We start from the raw sequence: 26,732 nt of genomic DNA on the forward strand, positions 1-26,732 counted from the left end.
CTGCGGCCACCAGCGCAGGCCGACCTCCCACCGCGGGGGCGTGGCCAGACACCACCACTTGGGGGCCTGGGCAGTCGCGAGATGAGGGGCCCCCATTCTCCCAAAAAAGACAAAGACCGCATGTGGGGCGGAAGATCCGAGGACTTTATTTCCGGTCACCACCCCTACCCCTCGATTCTAACAGTGATATCAATAGAAAAAAAAAAAAAAATCAGGCCATGAGATTAGCAACCCACCTCCTCCCTCAATCACTCCCAAATCAGGACACACGATTGATGTTCAATTGATGTATATCCCTGACTCCTCCTGCTACTGCCTCTTTCCAGGGCTCTGATCTTCCCTGAAGCTTCCACCAACAGGTGAGAGGGGGAGGCGGACCTCGGAGAAACCTGTGTGGTTGGCTTGGTCCTCTAAAACAGGTTGCGTAGGGTACACCGAGTAGGCTGTCAACACCCCCCTCTCTTTTCCAGCCGTCTTCATGGCCTCAATTAGCCTCAAACCCAAGATGGTCAGCACATTACTAACACTATGGTCGTTCTGACTTTTCACTCTCACTTCTGCAGCTCCTTTAAGACTGCAAAATCTTGATGGCCCAAATGCCAAAGTTAACACTTCCCTACGATACAACTTCCTTCGGCAGATGTCCCTGGCCAGGGCCCCCAAACTCCACAGACCCCTGACCTGGAGGGCTTAGAGAGGCTAGAGGTTTGGGATTGGGGCGGGGGTGGTCTACCCCACCTCTCACTCGAGGTGGGCAATCAGCACCATCATGACAACTCCTCCCAACAGCCCCAGCACCTCCAGAAGTGACTGCAATGGTGATGCCTCCCTCAACAGCTCAGGCAACACAGACACCGTTGCTACGTAGATAAAGCCACCTGCAGTGAATGGCAGAACCCAACCAGAACCTGTGCCACCCGCAACTTCACTTCCCACTGCCCCTCCTTCAGTTAGGAGGGCACAGGCTGTGCCTGCCAGTGCCCCTATCGCCGTCAGTAGTTGCAGACGCATCGCCTGGTGGGCAGAAAAAAACAGAAGACACTCAACAACATCTAAATATGATCAGTGGTTAGGCATGGCTGGTAGGGTATAGGTATATATGGACAAGGTGGATGTCTCTGGGAACTAAAAAGGAAGGCAAAAAGAGAAGGATCTAGAATAGACACTTTCCGTAAAATCTTAAAATACCAAGGAGATCCTTTCCAGACCTTCTGATTGAGTAGGTCAGGGTCGAGAGCAGTGTGAAAGACCCTCAAAGTATTCAGATGGAGTGTGGAGCATAGTTCAAGAAATACTCAGCCAAAGGACAAAGAAACAGAATTTCTCTGCCCTCATTTCTGGAGAATTTGTTGTTCTTAACAGTACAACTTGTTTGGAACTACTGAGAGGCAATTCTGAGTTTTGGATGGGTGAGTAGGAGGTAGAGTTCGAGGCAATCATGTCTGATGCACATCATCACCAACCTGCTTTTTGCTGCACCCAGATTGGACCAGGATGGCGAAATCCCCCACTTCATGGGGCACTTCGTGTAGCAGGACAGTCATTGTGGTCAGGATCCCTAGCCCCCGACCTCCTCTAAATGAAGCACCAATGGCCAGACCATCTGTGAAGTTGTGTGCCAGGTCAGCAGCCAGATTCAGGTACCCTGATACACGTAGGTCTTGTACAAGTGGAAAGAAAGACAAAATGATTAGAGGCATCTAACACCCCTAGTTCTAGCCCTTATCAGCCATTATTACCTCTTCCCCCCAAGAGACCACTTCACACCAGCCCCTTCATGTTTTCCAGACAGCTGCCATTATCCACAGTGCATACTCCAAGTAAAACATGATACACTTTACCCAAGTTTATCAATAACCCTGGCTCTCACCTGAACCTGTTTTTTCTTCTTCAGAATTCTGAGGTCTCAGTGGCCCATCTTTGAGCCTCGTGCTCCCTCCTTTCCTCTTCCGAGACCCATTTGCTTCCTTTTCTTCTTCCTCTGAGCTCTGTTTCTCCTTTGAAGGATACTCTGAGGGAAGAAGTTGTTTAAGAGTGGAGAACAGAGATCTCCAAAAATATCCCCAAAAAGGAAGTCTCTTCCTTTTTGCAGCTAAGGTGTTTTTCAAGGAAAGTTCTTCCTAGACTTACTCTGTGTTCCATGCCCATGACTTCCTTGTGTATGACCATGAGTGTGTCCATGTCCATGACTGTGTCCATGTCCTCCTTTCACATGTCTCACAAATTTCTCCACCACCAGAAAGGCAACAATTCCACTGAGGACCCAAAGTCCCACAGACAGAATAGGGCCCTGGCCTGGAAACAGAGGCATTGAGACATTAAGGGAGATGTGGACTCCAGACTCTTCTTCCCCAAGTGCAAGAGAATAGGGAGGGAAACATGGCCCCATTCTGGGAGGGAAACATGGTCCCATTCGGCAACATTCCAACACATCTTCATCCACCCCTTCCTCACCACTGTGGGAATGTCCATGTCCAGGCTGCTCCAGAGGGTGGTGTGAATGAGGTTCTAGAGAAAGGGGGAGAAAAGGCCAAATGAGGGAATAGCCTGCCCAAGTAGCGTGCATTTGGGGGAATACTGCAAAGTCAGGGGTGACAAAGATGAAAGAAGCCCTTTGCCTAAAGAATAAAATACATTAAGATTTGCAGTAGTTGCCAAGGATCACTTACCCAGGGCATGAGGGATGAGGTGCAGAAAGGCATCTCCTAGGAGCCCACCCGAAGCAAAACTCAGCAAGATCTGGAGCAGAGAGCGGTGCCGGGGAGAGTTTGATTCCACAGGGATAAGGAAGAGGACAAAAAATGGAGCTGCAGAGATCAGAACTGTGGCCCCCAGTGCCTGGTGAGGGGAAAGTCAGGGGTCAAGTGGTGTGGAGATTCCCAACAATCCAGAACCAGCCCCTCTCTCCCCTATCCCTTGGGGACTCACATAGGCCCAGAGAGTGACAGTGTCCAGGTCCTGCTTGATGCCCGGAGCCCCAGACTCCCCATAGCCTCCATGGCTATGCTCATGGTCATGTCCATGTCCTCTGTGGTAGAGGCTCTCATGTGATTGGCCATGGCTATGGCCATGGTGCAAATCCTCATGTGCATGTCCATGTTCGTGACCGTGGGTATGCCCATGCCAGATGCTCTCGTGCGTGTGGCCATGGCCATGGGCATAACTGTGTCCATGGTGGAAATCCTCATGTGAGCGCCTGTGGCTGTGGCCATGGAAGTCCTCGTGCAGGTCCTCGTGCAGGTCGCCATGACCCCCGTGTCCGGCCACTAGCAGCCCCAGGGCCGCCCACGTCAGCAGTCCCACGGCCACCCAGTGGGGGGCCCCCAGGCCTCTGGCCATCACGCTGACCAGAGGGGACAGAGACAGTGACTCCACTTGACCCTCAACTCTATACCTATGCGGGGTCAGCTTTACTCCATTCGTGCCCTCCGTCCACTTCTATGGGACGCTCCCCCATTCCGCTCTATGCCCACCCACATTGCTCCCAAGACTTGGTTTCTTTATCTCCAACCCCCTCCCGGATATAGGGCCCCCGGGACATCGCTCTAGGCTTCTTCCTTCACTTTACGGACTCTCTGGGCCCTAGTCTCTATGACCCACTAGGTAGTGGAAAAGGCCTGGAAAGGACAGTAGGGCAAGGCAGGGAATTCTCACCGGCTTCGGGATCCTCTCCTTTCCCGGTTTGCTCGGACGTGGCAGTCCTGCCTCTGGCTCCCGCGAGAACAGGAAATTCCGTCGCCCCTCGGTCCCAATACCTTTACCAATATGGCTGCACTCTGGAGGCCGCCAAGCTGCCCTACTCTGGCGCGCATGCGCAAGTCTGGAGGTTATTTGAGGGGAGGCTGGGCGAGGCCGGCTAACAGGGCTGAGGAGACCGCCTCCTCCGTTTCCAACTAGACGAGGGGGCGGGAACTAGCGCGGAGACTTCCCGTCTATACCAAGATGGCTGCCATATCGTCGCTGTCATTTTGGTACAGAGCCGAGCGAAGTGCTTAATTCGACCCGGTTCAGGCTAGAGTCTTTTTCTCTGGGGCTTCCTTGTGCTCGTCTGGTCCCCCGGTCAATATCTGGGAATCCCTGGTACCTCTTCGGTATCCTTGCACTCAGCCAAGAATCATGTCTTGGGCCGCTCGCCCGCCCTTCCTCCCCCAGCGGCATGCCGCAGGGCAGTGTGGGCCGGTGGGGGTGCGAAAAGAAATGCATTGTGGGGTCGCCTCCCGGTGGCGGCGGCGACGGCCCTGGCTGGATCCCGCAGCGGCGGCGGCGGCGGCAGCAGCCGGAGAACAACAAACCCCGGAGCCGGAGCCGGGGGAGGCTGGACGGGACGGGATGGGCGACAGCGGGCGGGGTGAGTGTCCTAGCGGACGGACAGGCGAACCAGTGACCGCGTTATCTGCGACCCCTCCCCCCCGTCCCCTGGCGCTCCTTCCCTGGCGCTCCCGCCTCCTTGTTTGTAAACACGCGTCCCCTCCCTCCGGAGGGCCCTAGCGCCCTCCCCCCCCGGGGCGGGGCGGGGAGGGGGAGCTTCCGCCCTCCTGGCTTTGGCTGTTTGAGGCCCTGCAGTCCTGAGGTCCCGTGCGTGGGACACGAGTCCTCGAGTTTGGGGGCTCTGGACGTTTGAAGGCAGATCCTGCGTCCGAGGAAGGGTCTCTTCCGCCCCTTTCCATTGTACGATCCGGCTTCAAGCTGGGAATGGAGGGGCTGTCCGTTCCACCCCACGTGCTGCCCCACCCACATAAGATCTGCCTAGCTGGGGGTGACCAAGTATATTGCTTGGAATTCTTTCTCACCCGAACTCTCCTGTCTTTTGTCAACCCCCTCTTCTCACCACAATTAGGAGTTAAACCGTTGTTTGACAACCGGGTGTTTCTGGACACGAGGATGGGTGGGGTGGAGGGGTGCAGTGGGGGTTAGAGAGAGAATTAAAGTCTCCAGTTGGATGATCTAAGACTCATTTTCTCTTTTTGTCTTTCTGTCTGTGTGTCTCTGTGCCTCTATGTACCCTTCCCTCAGACTCCCGAAGCCCAGACAGTTCCTCCCCGAATCCCCTTTCCCAGGGGGCTCCTCCCCCTTCTCCCCCTGGGTTACCCCTCCCCCCTTCATCAGCCCCAACCCTTGGAGGCTCCGGGGCCCCACCCCCACCCCCGATGCCACCCCCCCAACTGGGCTCCCCCTTCCCAGTCATCAGCTCTTCCATGGGGTCCCCTGGTTTGCCCCCTCCAGCTCCCCCAGGATTCTCCGGGCCTGTCAGCAGTCCCCAGGTGAGAGGTCATGGCTCACTGACTGCCTCTCCACTTTCATTTCCTTGTTTTCCTTGTGACCCCAGATCCTTGTGTGAACTTCCCCATGGCCCACTGACCTTCCAGTCCTCTAATCCTGGCAGGCCTGTGGTCCTTGTGAGACCCCTTGCCCTTCCTGAGGTGACTGATCTTTCAGTGCATGCTTCCTTCCCAACCCTATAAAAGGGTCCCTATGCTGACCCTATGCTGACGTCCCACTCATCTATCAGTTATTTTTGCCCTTTGTGACCCATCTGTTGTCCTGAGATACATGCCCTTCAGGGCTCCTGTATTACACAGTCTCAGGGAGAACTGTATGTCTAATCTCTTTGGGGTTGTGCTCCAGGGGTGGCCCTTCACAGAGACTACAATGTAAATAATGTTCTCTGTAATGTGCAATGCAGGCCCTGCCTAGGTGGTAGGGGATGATTTCCATGACCTTTGAGAGATTCTCCTTCCCATTGAGTCTCCCTGTGACTTCCCTATTTCCCCCATCCCAGATTAACTCAACAGTGTCGCTCCCTGGGGGTGGGTCTGGCCCCCCTGAAGATGTGAAGCCACCAGTCTTAGGGGTCCGGGGCCTGCACTGTCCACCCCCTCCAGGTGGTCCTGGGGCTGGCAAAAGGCTGTGTGCAATCTGCGGGGACCGAAGCTCAGGTACGAGGCTCAGGTGATCACCAAAAAGGAAGAAAGAGAGCATCTGACATTTACCATCACCTGTGGGATTGCCACAGGCTCACAGGGTTGCATTGGAGCAAGTGGGTGGGGGGAAGCTTGATGATAGTTAAGGGACCTGAAGCTCAGATGTGGGAGGGGGATGGTCAGAGAAAAGGGAGGGCTGGTACAGGGTTTGAACAGTGAGGAGAGTGGGACTGGATCATCCCTCATTTCTGGGTTCCCCATCTCTATTTGGCAAACACAGTGGATTTAAACGAAGTTTGCTGAGGGGAAGTTGGTGAGAGACTTAATGGTGAGGGATCTACATGCAGCCTTGTTGCTCTTCCCCTCTCCTCTTAGGCAAACACTATGGGGTTTACAGCTGTGAGGGCTGCAAAGGCTTCTTCAAGCGCACCATCCGTAAGGATCTGACCTACTCATGCCGGGACAACAAGGACTGCACCGTGGACAAGCGCCAGCGAAACCGCTGTCAGTACTGCCGCTATCAGAAGTGCCTGGCCACTGGCATGAAGAGGGAGGGTAAGGGTCCACATCAGCCGGGCTTCCTTGGCTACCCTGTGGGAGAGGAGGGAGGAGGTGGAGGGAGACTGCAGGAAACCTTAGTCTACATCTCTCCGTAGGACTGGACTGTTCTCTCTCCTCCTCCAGAGGGCGATATTTGATTTCTCTCTCCCCTCCTCATCAGCTCTTCTTCCTGGTATCCTGTTCTGTTCTCATTTCCTTCTTAATGGGGGTGCTTTTCTGTGGCCTGCACCACTGGCGTGCCCCCCCCCCCCCAGTACTAGGGTAGGATAGCTTTTCCTTACCTGTGATGGGCTTCTCTGTCTCCTCTTCTCAGCTTGAATAGTCCCTCCTCTTTGACCCAAATGATTGTTTATCTGTGGTCCTTCCTCCAAAGTCTGGAACTCTACTCTTTTAAGTTGCAGACTTTATTGAAGACCTCAGGGCTGCCTTCCCTTTTCTTTGTCTTGTCTTAAGTCTGATGCTGGAATTTTCAAACACTTTAGAGTATCTTAGTCAAATGGGCTTGAGGCCTGGTTTTCCTGAGGTCATGGAACAGAAGAGGGGCAGGGCTGGGATCAGAACCCATCCTTGAAGACCCAGGCTGGTGATCCTTTCACTATCTCTTCACTGAATCAGAAGAGCATCTCTTTGGCAGTCAGGCAAACTTGGATTTAGATGGATGACTTGCCGGGCATTATGTGAACTTGGGCAAGCTATCTAACTTCTCCAAGCCCTAAATTCTTCATCTTAGCAACAGGGGTAAGAGCTCACATGATTCTTAAAATAATTTGAGGGAACTATAAAATGTTTCACATTTTACATTTCTTAGAACGTAGTTGGGCCTCAGTTTAAATGTTAGCTTTCTCCCTAATTCCTTTACCCTCCCATCCCCTCCTCCTTCTTGGCTTGTTTATCTGCACTTGTATAACTCGTTTCCAGACTGCTCCTAGTCCACTGTTGCTAGTAACTTCCCCAGTTCCTGTAAATATCTCCTAAGGGCCATAAGAACCCTGATGAGACCTAAGGACATTTCAGAACCCTTCGTGGCTGACTGTTGACTTTCCACTTTTTCTTCTCTTCCCCTTCCCACTTGCAGCAGTTCAGGAGGAGCGTCAGCGGGGGAAGGACAAGGACGGGGATGGGGAAGGGGCTGGGGGAGCCCCGGAGGAGATGCCTGTGGACAGGATCCTGGAGGCAGAGCTTGCTGTGGAGCAGAAGAGTGACCAGGGCGTTGAGGGTCCTGGGGGAACCGGGGGTAGTGGCAGCAGCGTGAGTGATGGGGTCAATCCAGTCTCTTTCCTGATGGGGGGTGGGGGGATGGGAGTCTAGGTTGGTTCTATTTCCCTCTCCACTCCCTTTCCCTCCCAACCCTACCCCCACCTCCCCCCACAACACTGCTTGGGACTGGAAGTGCTGCCAAACAAGGTTTGTCAAACATCTGAGGTGGGTGTGATAGTTTTCTGTCCCCATCCCAAAACAACCCAGTGGCAGAACCACAGGCAAGTCCTAAATACGTAATTGTTTTCACAAATGCCAGAGGAGAAGCCTGACTTACAGGGATTGGTTCATGGTTTTGAAGGGAGACTCTGTATGAGGAGGTGATATCAGAAACCTCTTAAAACTGGGGGGGTTCCATTGTATTTCCAGACCTTCTGTAACTCTTGCACCCCCCCCATCCCCTGCAGCCAAATGACCCTGTGACTAACATCTGTCAGGCAGCTGACAAACAGCTATTCACGCTTGTTGAGTGGGCGAAGAGGATCCCACACTTTTCCTCCTTGCCTCTGGATGACCAGGTCATATTGCTGCGGGCAGGTCAGTGACCTTGCATCCCCTTGAGTTCTTGACATTTGACCCCTACTTGACCTTCTGGCCTTCAGTGACCCCAGTGGATACTTACATACCAAGGGGGCCAGGTTCATTGACCTCACCACTTCTTCTCTTCCCCTGATATGCTTTGACTCCCATGGTCTGATCCCTGGCTCCTGACCCTTGCTGCCCCCTACCCAGGCTGGAACGAGCTCCTCATTGCTTCCTTCTCCCACCGATCCATTGATGTCCGAGATGGCATCCTCCTTGCCACAGGTCTTCATGTGCACCGCAACTCAGCCCATTCTGCAGGCGTGGGAGCCATCTTTGATCGGTCAGTGGCCCGCTGCTGGGCTGGCCTGTAGGTAGAGGGGGTGGGGCTATAGGCTGGTCCGTGTCCAAGGCTGGCTGAGCTGTGACCTTTGAGTGACCTGCAGGTCCCTCTCCAGGGTGCTGACAGAGCTAGTGTCCAAAATGCGTGACATGAGGATGGACAAGACAGAGCTTGGCTGCCTGAGGGCAATCATTCTGTTCAATCCAGGTAAGAGGAGGATTACCCTTGTCTTTTAAGACCAAGGCAACCTTGGAGCCTCCTCTTCTCCAGAGACTCCTAAATTACCCAGCTATCCCCCCTCAACCCGGAAACCTCCCAGCTGACCAAGAAAAACCCACATCCACTGATACGTTCCCTTTTGACCCCATTCCATAACTTGCCCTGCTTCCTTGCCAGGCATCTGGTAAAGAGGCTTTAGGTGGGGCCCAAAGAGGGTATCGTGTGGGCCACATCTCCACATTTGTCCTGACTTGATTTGTCCTGCTGCTTCTTCCTCCTCTTTTCCTTGCCATCCCAGATGCCAAGGGCCTTTCCAACCCTAGTGAGGTGGAGGTTCTGCGGGAGAAAGTGTATGCATCACTGGAGACCTATTGCAAGCAGAAGTACCCTGAGCAGCAGGGACGGTGAGAAGGAGCTGTGGGGGCAAGGAATTGTGGGGTGCCATCAGAGCCCATGTGGTTCCAGCTGTCTTTTCCCACCTCTACCTCAGGTTTGCCAAGCTGCTGCTACGTCTTCCTGCCCTCAGGTCCATCGGCCTTAAGTGTCTAGAGCATCTGTTTTTCTTCAAGCTCATTGGAGACACCCCTATTGACACCTTCCTCATGGAGATGCTTGAGGCTCCCCACCAGCTGGCCTGAGCCCAGACCTAAATGTGGTGCTCCTCACACCTGAGGAGTATACATGAGGGGGACTCCAGACTTGGGGCATGGTGGGAGGGGCCATGCCCTAGAACCTTGGTGAGGTGAGGAGTACAGGGCAGAACTGAGACCTCCAAGGGGATCCATAAACCTTCCAGGGGATTTGCGTGATGTCCCAAATCAGAGGGGACCCCCGATCCTTGTGAGGGCTGGACCTCTCCCTTCAGTGGCCTTGAGTCTCTGAACTTGTGTGGGTCTGCCATGATTTGGGGTGAGTTCTCACGCCCTGCCTGGAACGATCTCTCCTTCCCCTAGCACAAAGCACTGGCCTTGCTCACAGGACCTTGCTTCCTTCTCATCTTGCCTCACTTAGCTACCCATGTGAAGAGAGAAAATGGGAACTCGCCCAGAGATGGATGTTGGGGGGCAGGCCCCTCAAACTGATGGACATGGGAGTAGCACTCTGACAGGCCTTCCTTGAGACCTTGACAGCCTTGACAGTAGCCCGGCAGGTGGGGGCTACTCTGGTAGAAGGAGGAGCCTTGTCACTGTCTCCTGTCCAGAGTCTGTCTCACACTTCACCTCCTGCTGCAGTCAGACTGAAAAATGAAAAGGTAGTAGTGGTTGAGGGGTGGGTGGAGATGTAGGAACCCATCTGCTATTTTTAATTTCCTCTGAGGATAGAGACTTGCAGTTAGACTCAAAGAAGTACTGTACTTTCCCAGATTGACTAAGAAATGCCAGTGGTGGAGGTGGTGTTTGGGAAAGGCTGGGCCCTGAGATGGTCTGTCCGTGGGGCCCTTCAAGCCCTGGCTTTCCCAACCCCCTCCCCATCTCTTCTTGTCTAAGTAGAGGGAGGGGCCTGGGATGGTTTGGTGAGCAGTCCTCAGGCCCTTCCTTTGACAGCCTCCCCCCAGACCTGGGCACACACAGTGTAGACTGGGGTGGGGGGAGCACAGGACCCTGGCCTGAGAAGTGAGGGGGGATGGTTAGCCTGCGGAGATGAGGTGCTGGGGCTGCATGATTTTTGCCCTGCAGCTCTTTTCTCTGGGGTTCCTTTCCCTTCTCTTTCACTCACACATAAACTAGCTTTCAAATTAAAATCGCTGTTTTCTGGACTGAGGTGACTGTGTTGAGGGGAGCAGCACTGCATCGGGGCACCCGCCGAGTGGTGGGGGGCAGGGAGGGTATCCAGTCGGGAGCTCCGGGGCCGCGCTCCCTTGACGCTGCCGCCGCCGAGGTTCCCTGGGGCCCGAGAGGCAGACACCGGGTGGGGGACACAAGGCGCGCTTTGTCGGGGAGGGGGGAGAGGGTGTGCCAGGCTGGGGGCGGGGCCGGCCGGAGGAGGAAGAGGGGGGCGGCTGATTCTCAAAGGCGCCTTGTTCGCCCGCGCCCTCCTAGCGCCAGCGGGCGGCGGCGCCTCGGCTAGCTCCAGCCCTCGCCGGCCGCGCTGCGGGCTCCGGGCAGACCCGGCGCCGTGCCCGTCGGTGGGGGCGCGCTGGGTGCGGAGCACGGAGGCCCCCTCAGGCATTGCCCGCCCGGACCGGCGTCTCGTCCCCGAGTGACCCTGTTCCCCGCGCTCTTCCAGCTAGCTTCGACGGCCCCTCGTCTCTCCGCGGGGTCCCTTGCCACCTGGGCTCCCGGACTCCCTGGCCTCGTCCCGCCGCCCTCTTCATCTCCTTGGACCTGATTATCCTGTGCGTGGTGGGCTGTCCAGCGTCTGGCTCTCACCGCCCCCACGCCGCACCCTCCCCCCCGCTTCCCCTCCTGTAACCACCTGCCCCCCTCCCCACCACTCGCAGCTGTCGGGTAGCAGGTACCCCATTGCTATCTATAGCCTTGTCTATAAATACCCCATCCCAGGCCACCCCTGTAATTACACTGGGCGGGGCGAAGGGAAGTAATTATGGAGACTTGATTGGGGGGGAGAGAGAGACCCCCCCAGGCCCGCCTCTCCCCTCCCACTGTGTCCTAAGTCCCGCCCAGGACTGCTGAAAAGAGGCTCTGGGCAGCCAGGTGGGAGGGAGTTGAGGTGGGGGCTTCGACTGGAGATCTGGGTCCTAGAAAAGGAAGGGGCCGGGGAAGAGATATTGGGGTTCCCAAAAAGGTAATCTTGGGTACAGGCCATTCAGTCTGCAAGGAGCAGAGGAAAGCAGCACGAGGGGCAGGGAACGAGGGCTCCTGTCCCCCCACCCCAAACCAGGTGGAGATCGAGGGTGGGGTTTCCCTTCGGTGCCTGTGGGCGGGCGGCTGGAGGCGGGGGCTGGGCCAGGACGGGGGCGGGGTGGGGGCTCTGGGCCGCAGGGGTGGCCGGGGACACACAGGAGCGGCGGCCACCGAGGAGGGAGCAGTGCTGAAGCCCCGACGGCGCCCGGTTGCATGGAGCTGGGCCACTGAGAGCTGTTGCTACCCGACAGCCTCTGATCTCTACGGAACCCCAGCGTCCGAGGCTCAAAGCCTGCTTTTCTCCCCTGTCAGCCTTGGGCCGTACAGCGCCTCTGGCCGGCCCTAGGTCCCTGGGACCCGGCGTTAGGGTCGCAAGCCATGGAGCGGTGCAGCCGCTGCCATCGCCTCTTCCTGCTGGTACCGCTGGTGCTGGGGCTGAGCGTAGTCCCTGCCTGGGCAGGTAAGAGGAGTCCCGGCGCTGGATCCTCAGAGTCAGGCGGTAGCTCTCAGTAACCCCTGGGTAGGGGACAGCTGATGCTGGGGGCCAGGTTCTCAGTTCAAGAAGGGGATTTTGGGGGCCAAGGATCCAGGCTGGAGGGCAGGTCACCTTGGAACCACGGTAGGGATCTCTTTGCCTCCTTGCAGTGACTGGGCCAGAGCAGGTAAGGCTGAAAGGTGGAGGCTCACCTTAAAGAGTGGGACTGGATGCTGAGGGACTCCAGGGAGAGCCGAAGATGGCCAGGGCTGGTGAAGTCCAGCTGATGCTGGGGTGAGGAGGCAGATGTCAGTGTTGACGGGTGAGGATTGTGTGTGTCTTCTGGGCTTTCTATCTATGTCTGGGGTGAGAGGGGAGGAGCATCTGTGGGTCAGAGCAGAGCAGTAAGTAAGGAAAGAAGGGACGCCTGGACTATTTGTCCCCCTGGCTTCCCCGATAGGATCCCCTTCCCCCTCCCTGTGCCCTCGATGCTGCCACGCGGCTGGCTCTGGGGAGCACTGGGGCTGGCTGCCAACCGGACGGCCGCTGGACAGGCTGGGATCAGGTGTCTGAGGCGGGAGCCAACTCTTTGCATTCCTGCCTCACCCCTCCCCCTCTGGCCAGCAGGGCTCCCCTGGGACCCCGGTGTCCACACCCCAATCTTTTCCTTCTTTTTTCTCAGGATCCAGAAGTCCTGGGACCTAGGTAAGGGATTTGATGCTGGACGGAGGGGGCTGGGAGCGCCTGGGTCCTAGGCAGGCAGGACCTAACTGATTTGCCTCCAGCTGATTTGCGTATAACTCCACTATTCATTTCTTCTCTCTTCTGGAGAGAAAATGGTCAGAATAGCAGCATAAAGGATTTAGATTAGATCACAGGAGGAAGAACTTCCAAGATGCAAGGAGCATGAGGCTAAGGGACAGGAAATTGAAGCGCGTGATGTCTGTGGATTCTTGGAGCCTTTCTTAGGGAGGAAAGGAACAAGGAACCCTCTAGCATGGAGGCTAGGCATGGCTGAGATGATTCTCTTATTTTGGGGCTGAGTGGCCAGAGATGGGACTCTACAGGGAAATGGGCTACTGTGGAATTCATAAGAGTAAAAAAATGGGGCAAAGGTAGACTGATGGGGGAGATGGGGCTACCAGTGGGGAGCCTGTGGGACAGATTGAGGCCAGAGCCAGTGGGGGCACATATGTGGCTTGAGGTTGGCAGATGGGTGGGCAGACCTGTGGGTAGATCGTCTATAGGATGGAACCATACTCCTGTGGGATTTGGTGAAGGGGCGGGGGCTCTGAGGTCTCTTTGGCCTGGGGTCTCTGTGAGTCTCTGTCTCTGTCTCACTCACCCTTCCTCTCTCAAAGCGGCCCTTGTGTGTTGGTGTTTGTGGAGCTGCCACACTCAGGGGCCAGGCTAGGGCGAGGCGGGGTGGTGGTGAAGGGGAGGGCAAGGCCGTGGTTTCCCAGCTCCTGGACTCAAAGAGCCTTTTCTCTGCCTCTCCGCTGCACCTCACCCACCCCACCCAGCCCTACTCTTCTGATCGCTCTGGCCCCTGCCCTGCCCACCCTGTGCTTCTATGAAAATTTTGCTGGACTTTCTCTGGGATTTTTCCAATCTGGAGCTGATGGTGTGAGGAGTGTGTGTATGGAGGAACAAGAGAGGGAAAGGTGACCTTTGTCTTCCAGGGAGTTTGAGCCTGAGGAAGCTGAATTCTAGGTGGATAGGGCAGATACCCTGGGTCTTGAATCTTTGGATCCAAGAGTTGGTTGGGGGGGGGGGCAGGGTTGAAGTTCCAGGTGTGGGGAGCTTGCCTGGTTTTGGGCAAGGACTCTGATGGGATCCACAGATGTGTGGCTTGGGGCCCTGGACCTGCTCCGGCTCCTCGTGGCAGCTTCAGTCCTCCCCTCTGCCCCCGCCCCCCCAGCCCATCTCCTGAGCCAGGGGTATAGGCTCCTGGGGTGGCTCTTTCTGCTATCTCCTTCCTCAGCATGGTCAGAGTTGTCCCCAACTCCCCAAATGCAGGAACTGAAGCAGCTTGAAGCCCCATCCCCATAGATCTGCCTCTCCACTCTGCCTGGTGGCCCCTCTGCACCTCCTATGCCCAGGATGATCGATTGCCCAGATGTTGTTTCTGCTGGAGATACGGGAAGGAGGCCAGAGACCCAGAGATATGGAGAGGGAGTGAGAGAGGGAGAAAGACAGGGAAGAGAAAAGCACAGAGTGTAAGAGAGGTGGACGAAACCAGAAGACACAGGGAGAGAGAAAGATCTACAGATCCAGAGATAGGAAGAGTGAGAGAGAAGGGGGGATGGTGGAGAGTAGAGAGGATTCATGGGTTGAAAGACAGAGATAGGGAGAGACTGAGCGAGACACACTGGGAGGCAGAGGGCCATGTGGAGCTGAATACACAGCTAGTGCCACCCTCTTCCAGGTGACTCTCGATTCCCATCCACTCAGAGCCCATTCAGAGGCAAGTTAAGGGAGAGGTGACCTTTGCCTTCAGAGAGCTTGAGCCCTAGGAGGTTCAGTTCCAGACTCCAAATGTCCCCATGTCTTGGCCCTCCTGAGGATGTGTCCCTTTTCCTGACTCTCATGGACTTTCCCAGGTGTACCCCCTGTGGATGTGCTCAGGGCCCTGAGGTTTCCCTCCCTTCCTGATGGCGTCCGGAGGGCCAGAGGCATCTGTCCGGCTGATGTGGCCTACCGAGTGTCCCGACCTGCCCAGCTCAGTGCACCCACCCGCCAGCTCTTTCCAGGTATGGGTGACATGGTGGAATAGAGAGAGCTGGGGCAAGGTCACAGGGTGGGGTCTAGAATCAGACACCAGGAGGGGAGGGTTTTATGGCTCTTTTTACTCTCATTGCACCTGGTTGTGTTTCTTTCGGGTACCAGGAGGTTTTCCCAAAGATTTCTCATTGCTGACTGCTGTCCGGACCCGTCCTGGCCTTCAGGCTCCCCTCCTGACACTCTACAGTGCCCAGGGTGTTCAACAGCTGGGCCTGGAGCTTGGCCGACCCTTCCGCTTCCTGTATGAGGACCAGACTGGACGGCCTCAACCCCCAGCTCAGCCAGTCTTCCGAGGCCTCAGCCTAGCAGATGGCAAGTAAGTCAGTTTGCTCCTCTGGTCTGCCTGCACTGCCCCTTCGGGAGCTCCCCTCTGGCCACTGCCCCAGAACCCCCAGTCCCTACACTAGGAAACCCTGCCAACCCTTTTGGCCACACCTCATCTACCTACTGCCCAAAGTTCAGACATTGTTGGTTTAGGGTTTGGACTTCAGAGTTTAGATCCTTGCATGTGGTACTAGCCTGTGCCTTGGGCAAGTTAACTTTTTTAAGCCTCAGTTTCTATGGCTATAAAATAGGGATGGTAGGATCACGAGAATCAAATGAGAAAAGTATTGCCTGGTGCATTGTAAACATTCAATAAATAGTAGCTACTGTGATTCCTATTATCGTTATCCTTGGCTCCAACCTCTCCATCAACTAACTGTTCTCTGGCCCTGTTGAGCCCACCCCCTCAGTCACTTGAACCACTCCCCCCCGCCCCATGACCAGGTGGCACCGTGTGGCTGTGGCTGTGAAGGGCCAGTCTGTCACTCTCATAGTTGACTGCAAGAAGCGAGTCACCCGGCCTCTCCCCCGAAGTGCTCGTCCACTGTTGGACACCCATGGAGTGATTATCTTTGGTGCCCGTATCCTGGATGAAGAAGTGTTTGAGGTAACCAGAACAGAGAACAGAGTGATTTCTTATCCCATATATTGTGTCTATTCCCCTTCTGGCCCCAGCTCTCCATCTTCTTATACTCTGGCCCTTCATTTGAGCTCTCATGAATTTATATTTCCATTTTCTATCCTCAAGGCTAACTTTCTCTGTAGGAGAATTAGGCACCCACTTCTATGGCAGGACAGCTGTCTTCATCAGTCCACCTATCCATTTATCCCTTCAACTAATCTCTCTATCTACACCCACCCATTCATGTACTCATCTAAAACCCACCCACCCATTTATGCACTTACCCACCAATCAAGCATTCAAGTTTGTATCCACCCATTTGCCCATTTTCCTCTGCCCAGCCACTTTCTTCTTCACTCATCCGTCAGTCTATTCACCTTTAACCCATCCATTTATTCAATCATTCATCCACCCACCTAGCCCATCTACCCATGCATATGAGGATGCATGTATTCATCCGTCCCCTCATTCACCCACGCACTCCCCATCTATTCATTCATTCATTCATTCATTCATTCATTCACATATTCACTTCCACCCATCTACCTACCTATCAATCTGTTCTCTCTACTCCATACCTCCATTTATCTACCCACCAACCCTCTCATTCATTCATTCACCATCCACTAACCCTCCCATTCAGTCAGTCATGCATCTGAGCCCTCATCCATCCATCCATCCACCCACCTCGCTAGTCAATATTCTTTGAATACTTGCTGTCCCAGTCTCAAGAGGGAACACAGAAGAATACTGTAAGATCTCTGTCATCCTCAGGAGCTCCCAGGTCCTCTTTGAAGATGAGACAATAACTCCAAACTATAATATACGGCAAGGTGTGCTAAGCACCACATGTGGGCACAGATAAATGGCATTGGAATTCAAAAGTGGCTTCCCTCTCCCCCATTTCTAGAGGTCCTGAGAATTCTCATCATTTCTGCCATTGGAAGGTCCAAGCAAGTAAGGCTGGGACACTGTTTTCAGAAGCCTTGTGGAAAGTTTCATGCATTACCACAAGGGGCCGGGGATAGGCAAACAATGTTGGATTTAGAGTTGGAATATTTGAATTTCTAGTCTGAGTCCATCATTGCAAGTGACCTTGTGCCAGTCATTGTCTCTTTGAGCTTTCCTGAGTGGAATATATCAAACAATAGGCATAAATATCCTTGCCCTACTGATTTTCCCAGTTGTGGTGAAGGTCCAGTGGGATCATGGATGAGAAGGTCCTTTGAAAACTGAAAAGGGCTATGTACATGGGAGGGCTGATAATGATCTTCTCCCATTATGTTGTTTTACCTAGGACGGGCTGGTAGCCCTTGTTCCAGACTTAACCCTCTGTCTATTTCTGAACCCCCCTCTGCCTTCTTCCATTGATGTTCCTTCCTCATGTCTTTGCAGGGTGACATCCAGGAGCTTGTCATTGTCCCAGGGGTACAAGCTGCCTATGAATCCTGTGAACAGAAGGAGCTGGAGTGTGAGGGGGCTTGGAGGGAGAAACCTCAGAAACACAGAGCCCAGAGATCTCCAAAGCAGCAGCCATCAAGACTTCATAGGCCACAAAACCAGGAACCTCAGCAACAGGTGAGGGAGCTGGGTGAACCCCAGACTACAGCACACTCCAGGGAGGGAAGGCACCCAGACACCTCCCCAGGGAATTCCCCCAATGTCTCAGAGCTCCTCATCCTATTTTGGGCTCCTGTCCTCCCCTCCATTAGAGCCACTCTCCAACCATGCCTCCCTCTTTCAACCACCACTCCTCCTCCCAGTCCTCATTCATCAACCTTTTTATTTTCAATAAAAAATAAAAAGAGTCTTTATGAAAGAATCCATGGCTGGGAGCTGTGTCCCCTGCTCATGTCTTCTTTCCTCTGCCAGTCTTTTCTGTAACTGTGTCCTTGGGTTTCCCATCCCTTTTTTTGAATTAAGAGATTGGGGGGCATTGTGTGTGTGGGATAAGATGCAGGGACAGAGGATGGGAGAGACAGAACAAGGGAGAAAAGATGAAATGGTAAGACTTAGGAGGAGAAATGGGGAGGAGCAGGAGATAGGGAAAATCTTGAAAGAGTGCTGGGCCTGTGGAATTCTGTGGAATTCTATGGAATTCATGGGAAGGTACAGGGTAAAGGGCTGGGGAGAGGGGGAAGGAGGAGGCTTGGGTTCCAGATGGTTAGGGTGACAGATATGATCTGGGATCAGTGGTCTGAAGTTTGGAAGGTCAATCTCTTAATCATGTCTGCTTCTGTCCCACATGTGGGACCCACCCCCCCTTTCTACCTCTCCTCTTCTCTCTCCTGACCCCTAACCTCTCCTTTCATCCCCAACTCCTACCCTATTTCCAAACTCCCACACCATCCCCTTGTCTCCCTCTCCTCACCCTTACACTCCTACCTCTTCCTACTATTCCCATTGCCCTTTCCCAAATCCTAGTCCACTGAGTCTTTCTACTATAACTACGAGACCCCCTATTACGATGTGATGACTACAGAGACGACCCCTGATTATCAGGTAAACATGAGGGACCCCTTAATTTCTTCCCTTCCTCCCATCACCCCTTGTAAAGATCTCCTAAGACACCTTCCTTCCCTCTTAACATGTAGGGAGAGACATCATTTATTTAGATTATGGGAGTTTCCTCACTGCGCCTTCCCATGTCTCTCTGCTACAGAGGCCATCAAGCCCCAACCGCAGGGCTCCCCCTCCTCCAGGGGGTGTCGGACCCCTCCCAGAAAGCCTAACCCACCTGCCAAGAGATCAGCAGCCTGGCAGGCGCCCCCCTCACCAGGCTGGAGGTCCTCTAGAATTGGAGGTTCTGGCCCAGCACGGGACCTGCCTACCCCCTTCCGATGCCCAGCTTAGCAGGCATCTTCTCCCCACTGCCCAGGCTCCCCCCAGGTCCAGAGGAAGCAGTTACCGGCAGGTAGAGCTGGGGCATCCAGATCTGTGTCCCCTAACTTCTATGACCTGGAGATTTACTCTCCCCAAACTGTCCCCCCTCCAAAGGGGCTGCAAGATCTGAGATTGCCCCCACTCCCCGGTACGGTACAGACAGATACTGCGCACGGTGGGGGACAAGATGCTGCTTTGCCTCCCCTCCCGCTAACCTCTCTCCTTCCTTTCCACCATGTTACTCTTCTCCCCACTCTCCTTGGGGTTAGGACCCCACCCCAGGTGAAGAGGAAGGAATCCTGGAATCAAGTCCCTTGCCATCCCCTGAGGAGGTAACTCCATCCCCCACCTTCACCCCAGCTGGGGGCAGTGGGCATCTGTGACCCACCCCCCTTGCCCCATGATATCTTGGTGAATCAGCCCTTCCTCTGGCCGGAGGGCTCTTTGTCATCTCCATTTGTGGCCTTCTAGTCACTCCAGACCTATTGGTCTGCTTGTCTTTCTAAGTACAGCCATTTTTCTTCAGTGTCCATGTCTCCTGCCATTATTCTTTGATTCTGGGACAACCTCCTCCCCATGTTGGTGTTTTTATCATATTTTTCTTCCCAGGAGTTATCTGCTGTCCAGTGCTGTTATCACTTTTTTTCTTCTCTGTTTTTTTCCCTCCATTTCTTTTATTATTCTCTGGATTCCCTTGTCTCCGCAGACTGTCTGTCTACTCTGTGTCCAGCCCTCCGGCCACCCTTCTTCCTACTTGTAATTCATCATTTCTTCCCTCCAGGCCCAATTTTGGGGGCATCCCTCCTCATTTCAGGCCTTTGATGGCCCTCCCCTTTCTATACAACCACTTCCCTTGATCTTCTTGGGAGAAAATCTCTGGTCCCAGTTACCCCCAGAATCCTTTGGGCCAGAAATTGCCACACCGTCGGGGTCCAGGGAAAAACCTCCTCTCAGCCCTAATGCCCCCATCTACCCCTCTCCCTCCCCATCCCCGGGAAGGAGCAGACAGATCTCCAGGTCCCCTCCACAGCCGACAGGTTCCTGACAGAGGAATATGGGGAGGGTGGCACAGACCCCCCAGCAGGGCCCTACGATTACACCTATGGCTATGGGGATGATTATCGTGAGGAGACGGAGCTTGGCCCTGCCTTGTCTGCGGAGACAGCCCCCTTGGGAGCCGTAAGTGAAAGGAGCTCCTCTTCCATTCTTGATCTCCAGTGGGAGCCGTAAGAATTGCTTCCTGTTGTTTCTGATTAATGTCTGTTGGCTGCAAGCTACTTCCCATTGATGACTTGCCATTTTCTGTTCATGTAAGATGTATATGTTGCTTAAAAGGATAACTTCCTGCTTTCCCTCGCCAAATATCTTGCCCTGTATCACTTTGTGGATCCCTCTGCCCAGGGCAGTTGGGTTTTTTTTTTCTTTTTTAATCCTATGGCCACTTCCTGTCTTTCTTGGCCACTTTCTATCTTAACCAAACTGTATTTCATAAAGCTTTTGGTCAATAAGCCCCTACTTTTTGTCCATTGTCAATCTGTCTCCATCATTTCTTCTTAATAAAAACAGTTTCTTATCCATGTTGCTGTCAAATATTCTAACTTCCTATGTCACGTTTTCTAACTGATAGGCCACTCCCTGTCTGTCCTTTCCTGTCTTTCTTGGCCATGGCATCCATCTTGGTGACTGTGACAGTTTGTACTGAAAGGGACTTATTTATGTTTTGGCTCTAGTTTTTCATGCTGTCTTGTAACAATTTCCTTTGCTAATAAGCCACTTCCTGTGTGTTTCAGGGCATCCAAATCATGAAGTTTCCATTACGGGCCTAGATATTTATCATGGCTATTTCCTCTGTGTACTAGCCTAAATGTTTGTGTTTTCTGGAAGAATTGCCTTTCATTGTCATAATCCCCTCTCCAGGAGTCACTTTTTGTCTGTTTTGTGAGCTTCTTCTTTCTCTTGTCATGGTAGCCATGTTGTTGTTGAAGGTCCACTTCCTGGATCCTCTTTTCTTGGCTGCTTCCTGTCTGTCCAGCCACTTCCTGTTTGTCTAGTTCATTTTCTAGCCCTCTTGGCCATGTTTAATTTTTCTTGGCCCTGACCTCATTTTTGCTTCCAAGTGTTTGTCCCTTTGAAATGTCTCCCTTAATTGTTTCCCATGTCTTCAACCACTCCATCTCAGTTGGAATATTTCCTGCCTACGCCATTCATCTTTTGCTTGCCTTGCAATTAGAGCTGCCTCCTCTACCCTGCTACCTCATCCTACACTTCCCTTCTCTAATATTGCCACCCTGACTCTATGCTCCTTTCCCTTTTGCTGCCTTCTGGAAATTTGGGGTTGATCTGGGATATGGGGGAGTTTGGAAATTCATCATTGCTGTTGGGTCAGGATGGAGGTAGAGGGGACATTCTGAAGATCTTTGTTGGGAGAGTTGGAGAGTGGTGGAGAGTAATTTCCATTCTTCCCATCCTTATTTTGGTTCTGGCCTTAGTGTTGGGGGTGGGCATCTGAGAAGTATGAAAAAGAAAGAACTGGTTGGGTTTGGAATATAAATGAGGGCCAGAGGGAGAGTGTAGTGTCCTTGCTGGGAGGGGAACTAGGGAGTCTGTTCTGGGGCTTAAGCAACAGCCCAAGAGCTATATTTTTCCCAAAACTAGTTATGAGATCTGAGTTTGGGATATCAGTGGGGACTGCCCTCCAATTCCACTTACAGTATGGATGTTTAACTTCTGGAGAGTTTTTAACTTGTGAGCCCCTTGAAATTCTAAGAAAAATTCTGTGCATAAGGGCATATACTTTTTCTTTCCTGGAAAAGACTTCATGGATTATATCAGATTCTTATATGGATTCATGCCCTCCCTTTAAACCCCAATAAAAATCAATCCACAATCTTAGAGAAATGCTTATTTGGTGGCTTGCAGTAAGGTGGAGGAAGTTGATAGTTTCTTAAAGTTCTAAGGATTCCTGGACTCAGAGGGAGTTTGGGGAATAGGGTAAAGTTCTCCAGAAGAGAGTTTGGGAAGGTTGAAGGGTTTGGGATTCCAGGAAGGGTGTGAAGACCTTCCTGAAAGAGGTCCACAAGGATATGAGGAAGTTTATTTGCTAAGATGGGGCTGCGAATTGGGAGGTGGAGAGCCCTGTGGTCTGTGGAAGGGCAGGAAGGCCTTGGAAGGCCTGAGTGGTCTGTGAAGAGGGAGTCTTAGGGGAGGGCTGGGGGATTTTATACGTAGGGTTGGAGAGGTCTCCAGAGGATCTGAGAGTGAAGGAAGGTGGGAGTTGGGATGGGGGCAGCCCTGGTGTCCTGGCTGCTCACAGGCCCCACTGGGGGTTACATGTGTGTCTCCTTCAGGCTGCCCGCGGACCCCGAGGGCTGAAGGGAGAGAAGGGAGAACCCGCGGTGCTGGAGCCTGTAAGTCACTGTTAGTCACTAAAGGCAGGGGGAAGAGGAAAAGGAAGTGGGGGTGCTAGCCCTATAGTCTCTGACTTTTAACCTTTGACTCTACAGGGAATGCTAGTCGAGGGGCCTCCTGGCCCAGAAGGCCCTGCGGTAAGTGTAGCTGTGACCCATTAGCCTTTTCTCAGAGACCCTTCTTACACACTCACCTATGCCTTCCCCCACATATACCCAGGCCTCCTTCTCAGAACTCTGGAGAATCCTTCCAAAGCTTCCCAGATCCTCAAATCTCTTTTGTAGAGATGACCCCGCAGCCACATATCCCTTTTCTATCTGAATGCCCTCAGCTGACTCACTTGTTTTTTGTTCCTCAGGGGTTGATTGGTCCCCCTGGCATCCAGGGCAACCCAGGCCCAGTTGGAGACCCTGGCGAGAGGGTAAGAGAGTAGCCTCTGTGTCTGTGTGTCTCTGTGTTTGTGTAGGACTTCAGTGGAGCCTCTAGTACTCAACAGGGCACCAAGCTCAGCAGTTCCTCATTAGCTAGCTGATTAATGAACAAGGGTGCTCCCTAACACCCAGAAAGGAGGACCTAACACCTCTGGTTACAGAGGGGAGTAATCTGGTGTCTCGCCCTCATTTTCTGTATGGGGTGGGGGTGGGGTTTAGGAAAGATGTAAATAAGTCTATATTTATTCTGTAAGAGGCTCTTATAATGATGCCAGGACCCTAACATTCCCTAACTCTCACCTATGTTCATTTTCTCCCTATTCCAGGGCCCCCCTGGCCGGGCAGGACTCCCTGGATCAGATGGGGCACCTGGCCCTCCTGGCACATCTCTTATGCTCCCAGTGAGTTGTCTTCTGGGGTTTGGAGTGGGAACAGCAGGAGAACTGTGTTCTATCACCAAAAACCAGGAGACCAGGAAACTAAGGAGGAATCTCTAAAGAACATCAACACAAAGAAATTGATCTTTGAGTTGGATGGACTAGGCCTCATTAGATGACCTAGAACAAAACATGGATCATCTAGAACTGGGCAGAAAATCCTATGTTTCAGGGACTCTAGAACCAAAGGACAGTTTTTCTAGAGGAAGAAGCCAGAGAGCGGGGGAGGAAGACAGGAGTAGAGTTTCTGAAAACTGCTGCATGATTCTCTAAAACCTTCCATGGAGACACTCGAGGAGGGTATGGGGTGGGAGGTGTCCCTGAACCTGGGAGATGGGGCAGAAGTGTTGGATGAAGCCTTGGGCTGGGAGGGTCACATGGGTTTCCTGGAAGAGAATCTGGACCTTTCTTTCTCTCTACCCCTCAGTTCCGGTTTGGCAGTGGTGGGGGTGACAAGGGTCCTGTGGTGGCAGCCCAGGAGGCTCAGGCCCAGGCGATTCTGCAGCAGGCACGGGTGAGTAAGTCTAGAAGGGATCTTGGTGAAGGGAGAGATATGGAGAGCAAGTGAAGACTTTAGGAGGGGTTGGAAGGGTAGGTTGGAGTAAATGTGGGGCAGGGTAAGGTCTGGGTTGATTTGGAGCTGAGAGGGAGGTTGGGGAGAATCCAAGACCTTAAAGTGAGGATTAGGAGTGGAGGGGTGAATTTGGAGGGTGTACTGGCGTTGGGAGTTCTCCTGCTGCCTCTTCCTCAGCTGTACTGTGTCCCCTGCTCCCGTAGCTGGCGCTCCGGGGACCCCCTGGCCCCATGGGATACACAGGCCGCCCTGGACCCTTGGTGAGTGAGTTGGGTATTGGGATAGGGAGTTCTTTATTTGTGTGTGTGGGTATGGACAGTTCTGGAAAGGGACCAGGTTGAAAGTTATTTTGCTACTTTTGGGGAGGGCTTTGAAGTCCTTGTTGGGTGTGTCCTTCAACTTAGCCAACCTCTCTTCTCTGTCCCAGGGACAACCTGGGAGCCCTGGCCTGAAGGGAGAATCTGGAGACCTAGGACCTCAGGTGACAAGTCCCACCCATCTGATTCCCCCATCCAGTGCCTCCCTTTTGGTCCATGCTCTTTAACCCTGCTCCTGACTCTCCCTCCCCAGGGCCCCAGAGGACCTCAAGGCCTCACAGGCCCTCCTGGCAAGGCTGGGCGAAGGGTGAGTGGGGTGTGGTGGGTGTCGGTAGGAGACAGGGATCGGAGTGTGGGGGACTGTGCCTCTGTTTGCTCTGAGCCTTGCTTTGCATCCCTAGGGCCGAGCAGGTGCTGATGGAGCCCGAGGAATGCCTGGAGAGCCTGGAGTGAAGGTACCAGGCATGGGTCCCTTTCTGATGCCTGTGACTTCCAGCCCCATCTAAGCTTATTTTTTTTTTGGGGTGACCAAGGTTTCCCATGAAGTGGCACCTCTCCATGCAGGACACAGTAGGGGTGGATGGGGTGGGAAAGGGGCTGGGACCTCATTAGGCCTGCCCCTCTTTCCCTAGGGTGACCGAGGTTTTGATGGACTCCCAGGGCTACCTGGAGAGAAGGGACACAGGGTGAGTATCTTGGGGGTAATGCATTGTGAGTGATGAGGGGGTGAACTTTCTATGGAGTGGTGTGGAGGAGGGATCTCAAGGTGAGGGAAGGAGGCTGAGCATGCCAGCAGGAGCTTAATGGATGAAACTGGTTGGTTAATTTAAGAGGGTCAGTGTCTGGCTGTACTGGGGGCTCTGGGGTCCCTCTTACCTAGTACCCCATTTTCCAGGGTGATACTGGTGCCCAGGGCCTTCCTGGCCCACCCGGTGAGGATGGAGAGCGGGTAAGTATTGTGGCCAGGACAGGGGCTTGGTATGGGAGAAGTGTGGAGGGTGAAGCTGATTTACTATGTCCTCCTCCTCCAGGGAGATGATGGGGAGATTGGGCCTCGGGGACTGCCTGGAGAGTCGGTGAGAGGGGGTTGGGTTGGGGTTGGCTCTGGGGGCTGCCAGGGGAGGGGTATGGACACAGGAGGGACCCATTATCTCTTTCCCACACATACCATATCTTTCCCTCACCTTATTGCAGGGACCTCGAGGTCTCCTGGGCCCCAAAGGCCCACCTGGTATTCCTGGACCCCCGGTATGTGACTATCCTTGACTCCTGACCCTGGCCTCACCCCCTGACCTTTCCAACACTCCACCCTTCCTAGCTGCCTCTCTTCCCTCACCTCCAGGTCCCCCACCCTGCCCCAACCTAGCTCTGCTCCAGCATCTAAGCCCAGGTGCCCTTCTAGGGTCATATGATACAGTGCGCCAAAGGCTCTGAGCATAGCTTAAAACATTTTTTCAAGAAAAACAAAACAAAACCCCACAAACCCACAGACCCATAGACCTACGCCCTGTAGATCTGGGCTGGCTGTGTTTGCTTAGCTTTGGGATGATCTGGAGGTCTGACCAATGTAAGGCTGCCCCATCCCACCCTCTGGAATGACCGGGTCTCTCAGAAACCACAGGTCTGCCCAGGGCCCTGGCCCCATCTTCCAGCCTGCTCATGCCCCTCTCCTGTTTCAGGGAGTCCGAGGCATGGATGGTCCCCATGGTCCCAAAGGGAGCTTGGTGAGTAATGGGCACAGAGGCACCACCTGAATGTTAGCCAAGGTCCTGTTTCCTTGGTGATCATTTTGACAACCCCCACCCCCCCACCCTCCCGCCACCTGCTTCTGGTTCTTGCCCTCCTGCTGTCCCTGTTGGGACTCAGGTCTCTACCCTAAGTTTGTTCTGTCCCCATCTTCTTTTGACCTCTACCTGGTTGCTTGTTTTTAGGGACCCCAGGGAGAGCCAGGACCTCCTGGACAACAGGGCACTCCTGGAACCCAGGTGAGCCATCCTGTGCAACCTGTCCCCATCCGGGCTTCCCCAGTGGGTCAGACCTTGGATGGAAATTAAGGGTCTCAAGCCCCACCACTCATGCCCTGAACGGGGATGTTGGCTATGGGAGAGAGCAGCCCACCCCTGTGAGGCTCCTGTAACCTCTCTCTCTCTCTCTCTCTCTCTGTCCCTGTAGGGTCTTCCCGGCCCCCAGGGTGCCATTGGCCCTCATGGAGAGAAAGTAAGTGACTAAGTGATTTGAGGGACAGGGCATGTGCTGGAGGGATGTAGGAAGAGCCTTAAATGTATGGCTAGGACTTCAGCCATGGTCTGATCTGATCCTTCCTGTGACCCTGAGCCTCCTTGTCTTCCTGCAGGGTCCTCGAGGGAAACCAGGGCTCCCTGGCATGCCTGGCTCAGATGGACCTCCGGTGAGTAGGTGCCCACCTCTTAATCCAAATTCGACTTGACTCTCCACCCCAGTGAATGACCTCCAGATGTCTTTGGTGACCATCTATGCAGTGTGTCCTTCACACTGGGGGGTCCACTGGTGGTGCCTGCCCGTGGTCAGTTGGCTTCATCAGGGTCACAAGGAGAAGTTGGGTTAAAGAAGTAAAGGGAGGCATGCAGGGAAGGTGACAGTGGCCAGTGGTCACATTCTCCTTTCCCTATCCCCAGGGTCACCCTGGGAAGGAAGGTCCCCCTGGAACCAAAGGAAACCAGGTGAGATCTTCCATACCTGCTTTCACCCCTGAGGGAGTTTCCACCCAGACTCTAGGGCCTCAAAGTCCTTGGAATTTCCTTGTTTTATCATTCATGTGGCTCTGAAGTATTCTAGGTATCCAGACTCCGAGGTTGTCTCTACTGTTTCTTC

The 26,732-nt window shown here is 53.8% G+C and overlaps 3 protein-coding genes across 12 annotated transcripts in view; 2 read left to right on the plus strand and 1 right to left on the minus strand.

The window, feature by feature from the left end:
• Window positions 1-121: 121 nt before the first annotated feature.
• On the minus strand, window positions 122-4,148 carry SLC39A7 (solute carrier family 39 member 7). The gene is made up of 8 exons (XM_072833508.1): window positions 3,655-4,148; window positions 2,929-3,343; window positions 2,670-2,838; window positions 2,455-2,508; window positions 2,131-2,295; window positions 1,871-2,011; window positions 1,464-1,660; window positions 122-1,014 (listed from the first exon to the last, which is right to left on the minus strand). The coding sequence occupies exons 1-8, from the start codon at window positions 3,810-3,812 to the stop codon at window positions 742-744; spliced, it is 1,572 nt and encodes a 523-aa protein (XP_072689609.1). The 5' UTR covers window positions 3,813-4,148; the 3' UTR covers window positions 122-741.
• Window positions 3,887-10,579, plus strand: RXRB (retinoid X receptor beta). 3 transcript variants are annotated; one of them, XM_072833505.1, is made up of 10 exons: window positions 3,887-4,348; window positions 5,014-5,261; window positions 5,780-5,936; window positions 6,297-6,476; window positions 7,558-7,730; window positions 8,147-8,276; window positions 8,472-8,604; window positions 8,708-8,811; window positions 9,122-9,227; window positions 9,314-10,579. In XM_072833505.1, exons 1-10 carry the CDS (start codon window positions 4,117-4,119, stop codon window positions 9,459-9,461), a joined length of 1,611 nt encoding a protein of 536 aa, XP_072689606.1. In that variant the 5' UTR covers window positions 3,887-4,116; the 3' UTR covers window positions 9,462-10,579. The 3 variants fall into 3 exon arrangements, with proteins under 3 accessions (XP_072689606.1, XP_072689607.1, XP_072689608.1); XM_072833506.1 differs by having other exon boundaries at window positions 8,720-8,811; XM_072833507.1 differs by lacking the exon at window positions 5,014-5,261 and having other exon boundaries at window positions 3,890-4,348.
• A 390-nt stretch (window positions 10,580-10,969) lies between these two features.
• The window catches only part of COL11A2 (collagen type XI alpha 2 chain), a 29,815-nt gene continuing 14,052 nt past the window's right edge, over window positions 10,970-26,732 (plus strand). For 2 of the 8 annotated variants that reach the window (XR_012034462.1, XM_072833498.1), the window contains exons 1-26: window positions 12,576-12,807; window positions 14,706-14,855; window positions 14,992-15,202; window positions 15,655-15,817; window positions 17,228-17,410; window positions 18,257-18,334; window positions 18,985-19,047; window positions 19,715-19,894; window positions 22,063-22,122; window positions 22,219-22,260; window positions 22,482-22,544; window positions 22,881-22,955; window positions 23,419-23,505; window positions 23,769-23,825; window positions 23,993-24,046; window positions 24,136-24,189; window positions 24,284-24,337; window positions 24,515-24,568; window positions 24,778-24,831; window positions 24,914-24,958; window positions 25,077-25,130; window positions 25,562-25,606; window positions 25,814-25,867; window positions 26,055-26,099; window positions 26,236-26,289; window positions 26,537-26,581. Coding sequence is in view for 7 of the 8 variants with exons in the window: in XM_072833498.1 (XP_072689599.1) it covers window positions 12,591-12,807; window positions 14,706-14,855; window positions 14,992-15,202; window positions 15,655-15,817; window positions 17,228-17,410; window positions 18,257-18,334; window positions 18,985-19,047; window positions 19,715-19,894; window positions 22,063-22,122; window positions 22,219-22,260; window positions 22,482-22,544; window positions 22,881-22,955; window positions 23,419-23,505; window positions 23,769-23,825; window positions 23,993-24,046; window positions 24,136-24,189; window positions 24,284-24,337; window positions 24,515-24,568; window positions 24,778-24,831; window positions 24,914-24,958; window positions 25,077-25,130; window positions 25,562-25,606; window positions 25,814-25,867; window positions 26,055-26,099; window positions 26,236-26,289; window positions 26,537-26,581 (2,241 nt within the window). In the remaining variant the exon portion in view is untranslated. Of the gene's footprint in view, window positions 11,159-11,484; window positions 11,665-11,769; window positions 12,088-12,575; window positions 12,808-14,705; window positions 14,856-14,991; window positions 15,203-15,654; window positions 15,818-17,227; window positions 17,411-18,256; window positions 18,335-18,984; window positions 19,048-19,714; window positions 19,895-22,062; window positions 22,123-22,218; window positions 22,261-22,481; window positions 22,545-22,880; window positions 22,956-23,418; window positions 23,506-23,768; window positions 23,826-23,992; window positions 24,047-24,135; window positions 24,190-24,283; window positions 24,338-24,514; window positions 24,569-24,777; window positions 24,832-24,913; window positions 24,959-25,076; window positions 25,131-25,561; window positions 25,607-25,813; window positions 25,868-26,054; window positions 26,100-26,235; window positions 26,290-26,536; window positions 26,582-26,732 lie in introns of those variants that run through there. The other 6 variants (XM_072833500.1, XM_072833504.1, XM_072833499.1 and 3 more) reach the window with 6 other exon arrangements.

This window comes from Canis lupus, chromosome 7 (genome assembly GCF_048164855.1).
Source record: "Canis lupus baileyi chromosome 7, mCanLup2.hap1, whole genome shotgun sequence".
Lineage (NCBI taxonomy): Eukaryota > Metazoa > Chordata > Mammalia > Carnivora > Canidae > Canis > Canis lupus.

Coding starts and splice junctions, on each gene's coding strand:
- SLC39A7 (XM_072833508.1), bottom strand. CDS start 3,812: ATGCGCGCCAGAGTAGGGCAGCTTGGCGGCCTCCAGAGTGCAGCCATA. Junction 3,344..3,654: donor AGGAGAGGATCCCGAAGCCG/GTGAGAATTCCC, acceptor CCCTCTGGTCAG/CGTGATGGCCAGAGGCCTGG. Junction 2,509..2,669: donor CCTCATCCCTCATGCCCTGG/GTAAGTGATCCT, acceptor CCCTTTCTCTAG/AACCTCATTCACACCACCCT.
- RXRB (XM_072833505.1), top strand. CDS start 4,117: ATGTCTTGGGCCGCTCGCCCGCCCTTCCTCCCCCAGCGGCATGCCGCA. Junction 8,605..8,707: donor GTGGGAGCCATCTTTGATCG/GTCAGTGGCCCG, acceptor AGTGACCTGCAG/GTCCCTCTCCAGGGTGCTGA. Junction 9,228..9,313: donor TACCCTGAGCAGCAGGGACG/GTGAGAAGGAGC, acceptor CCTCTACCTCAG/GTTTGCCAAGCTGCTGCTAC.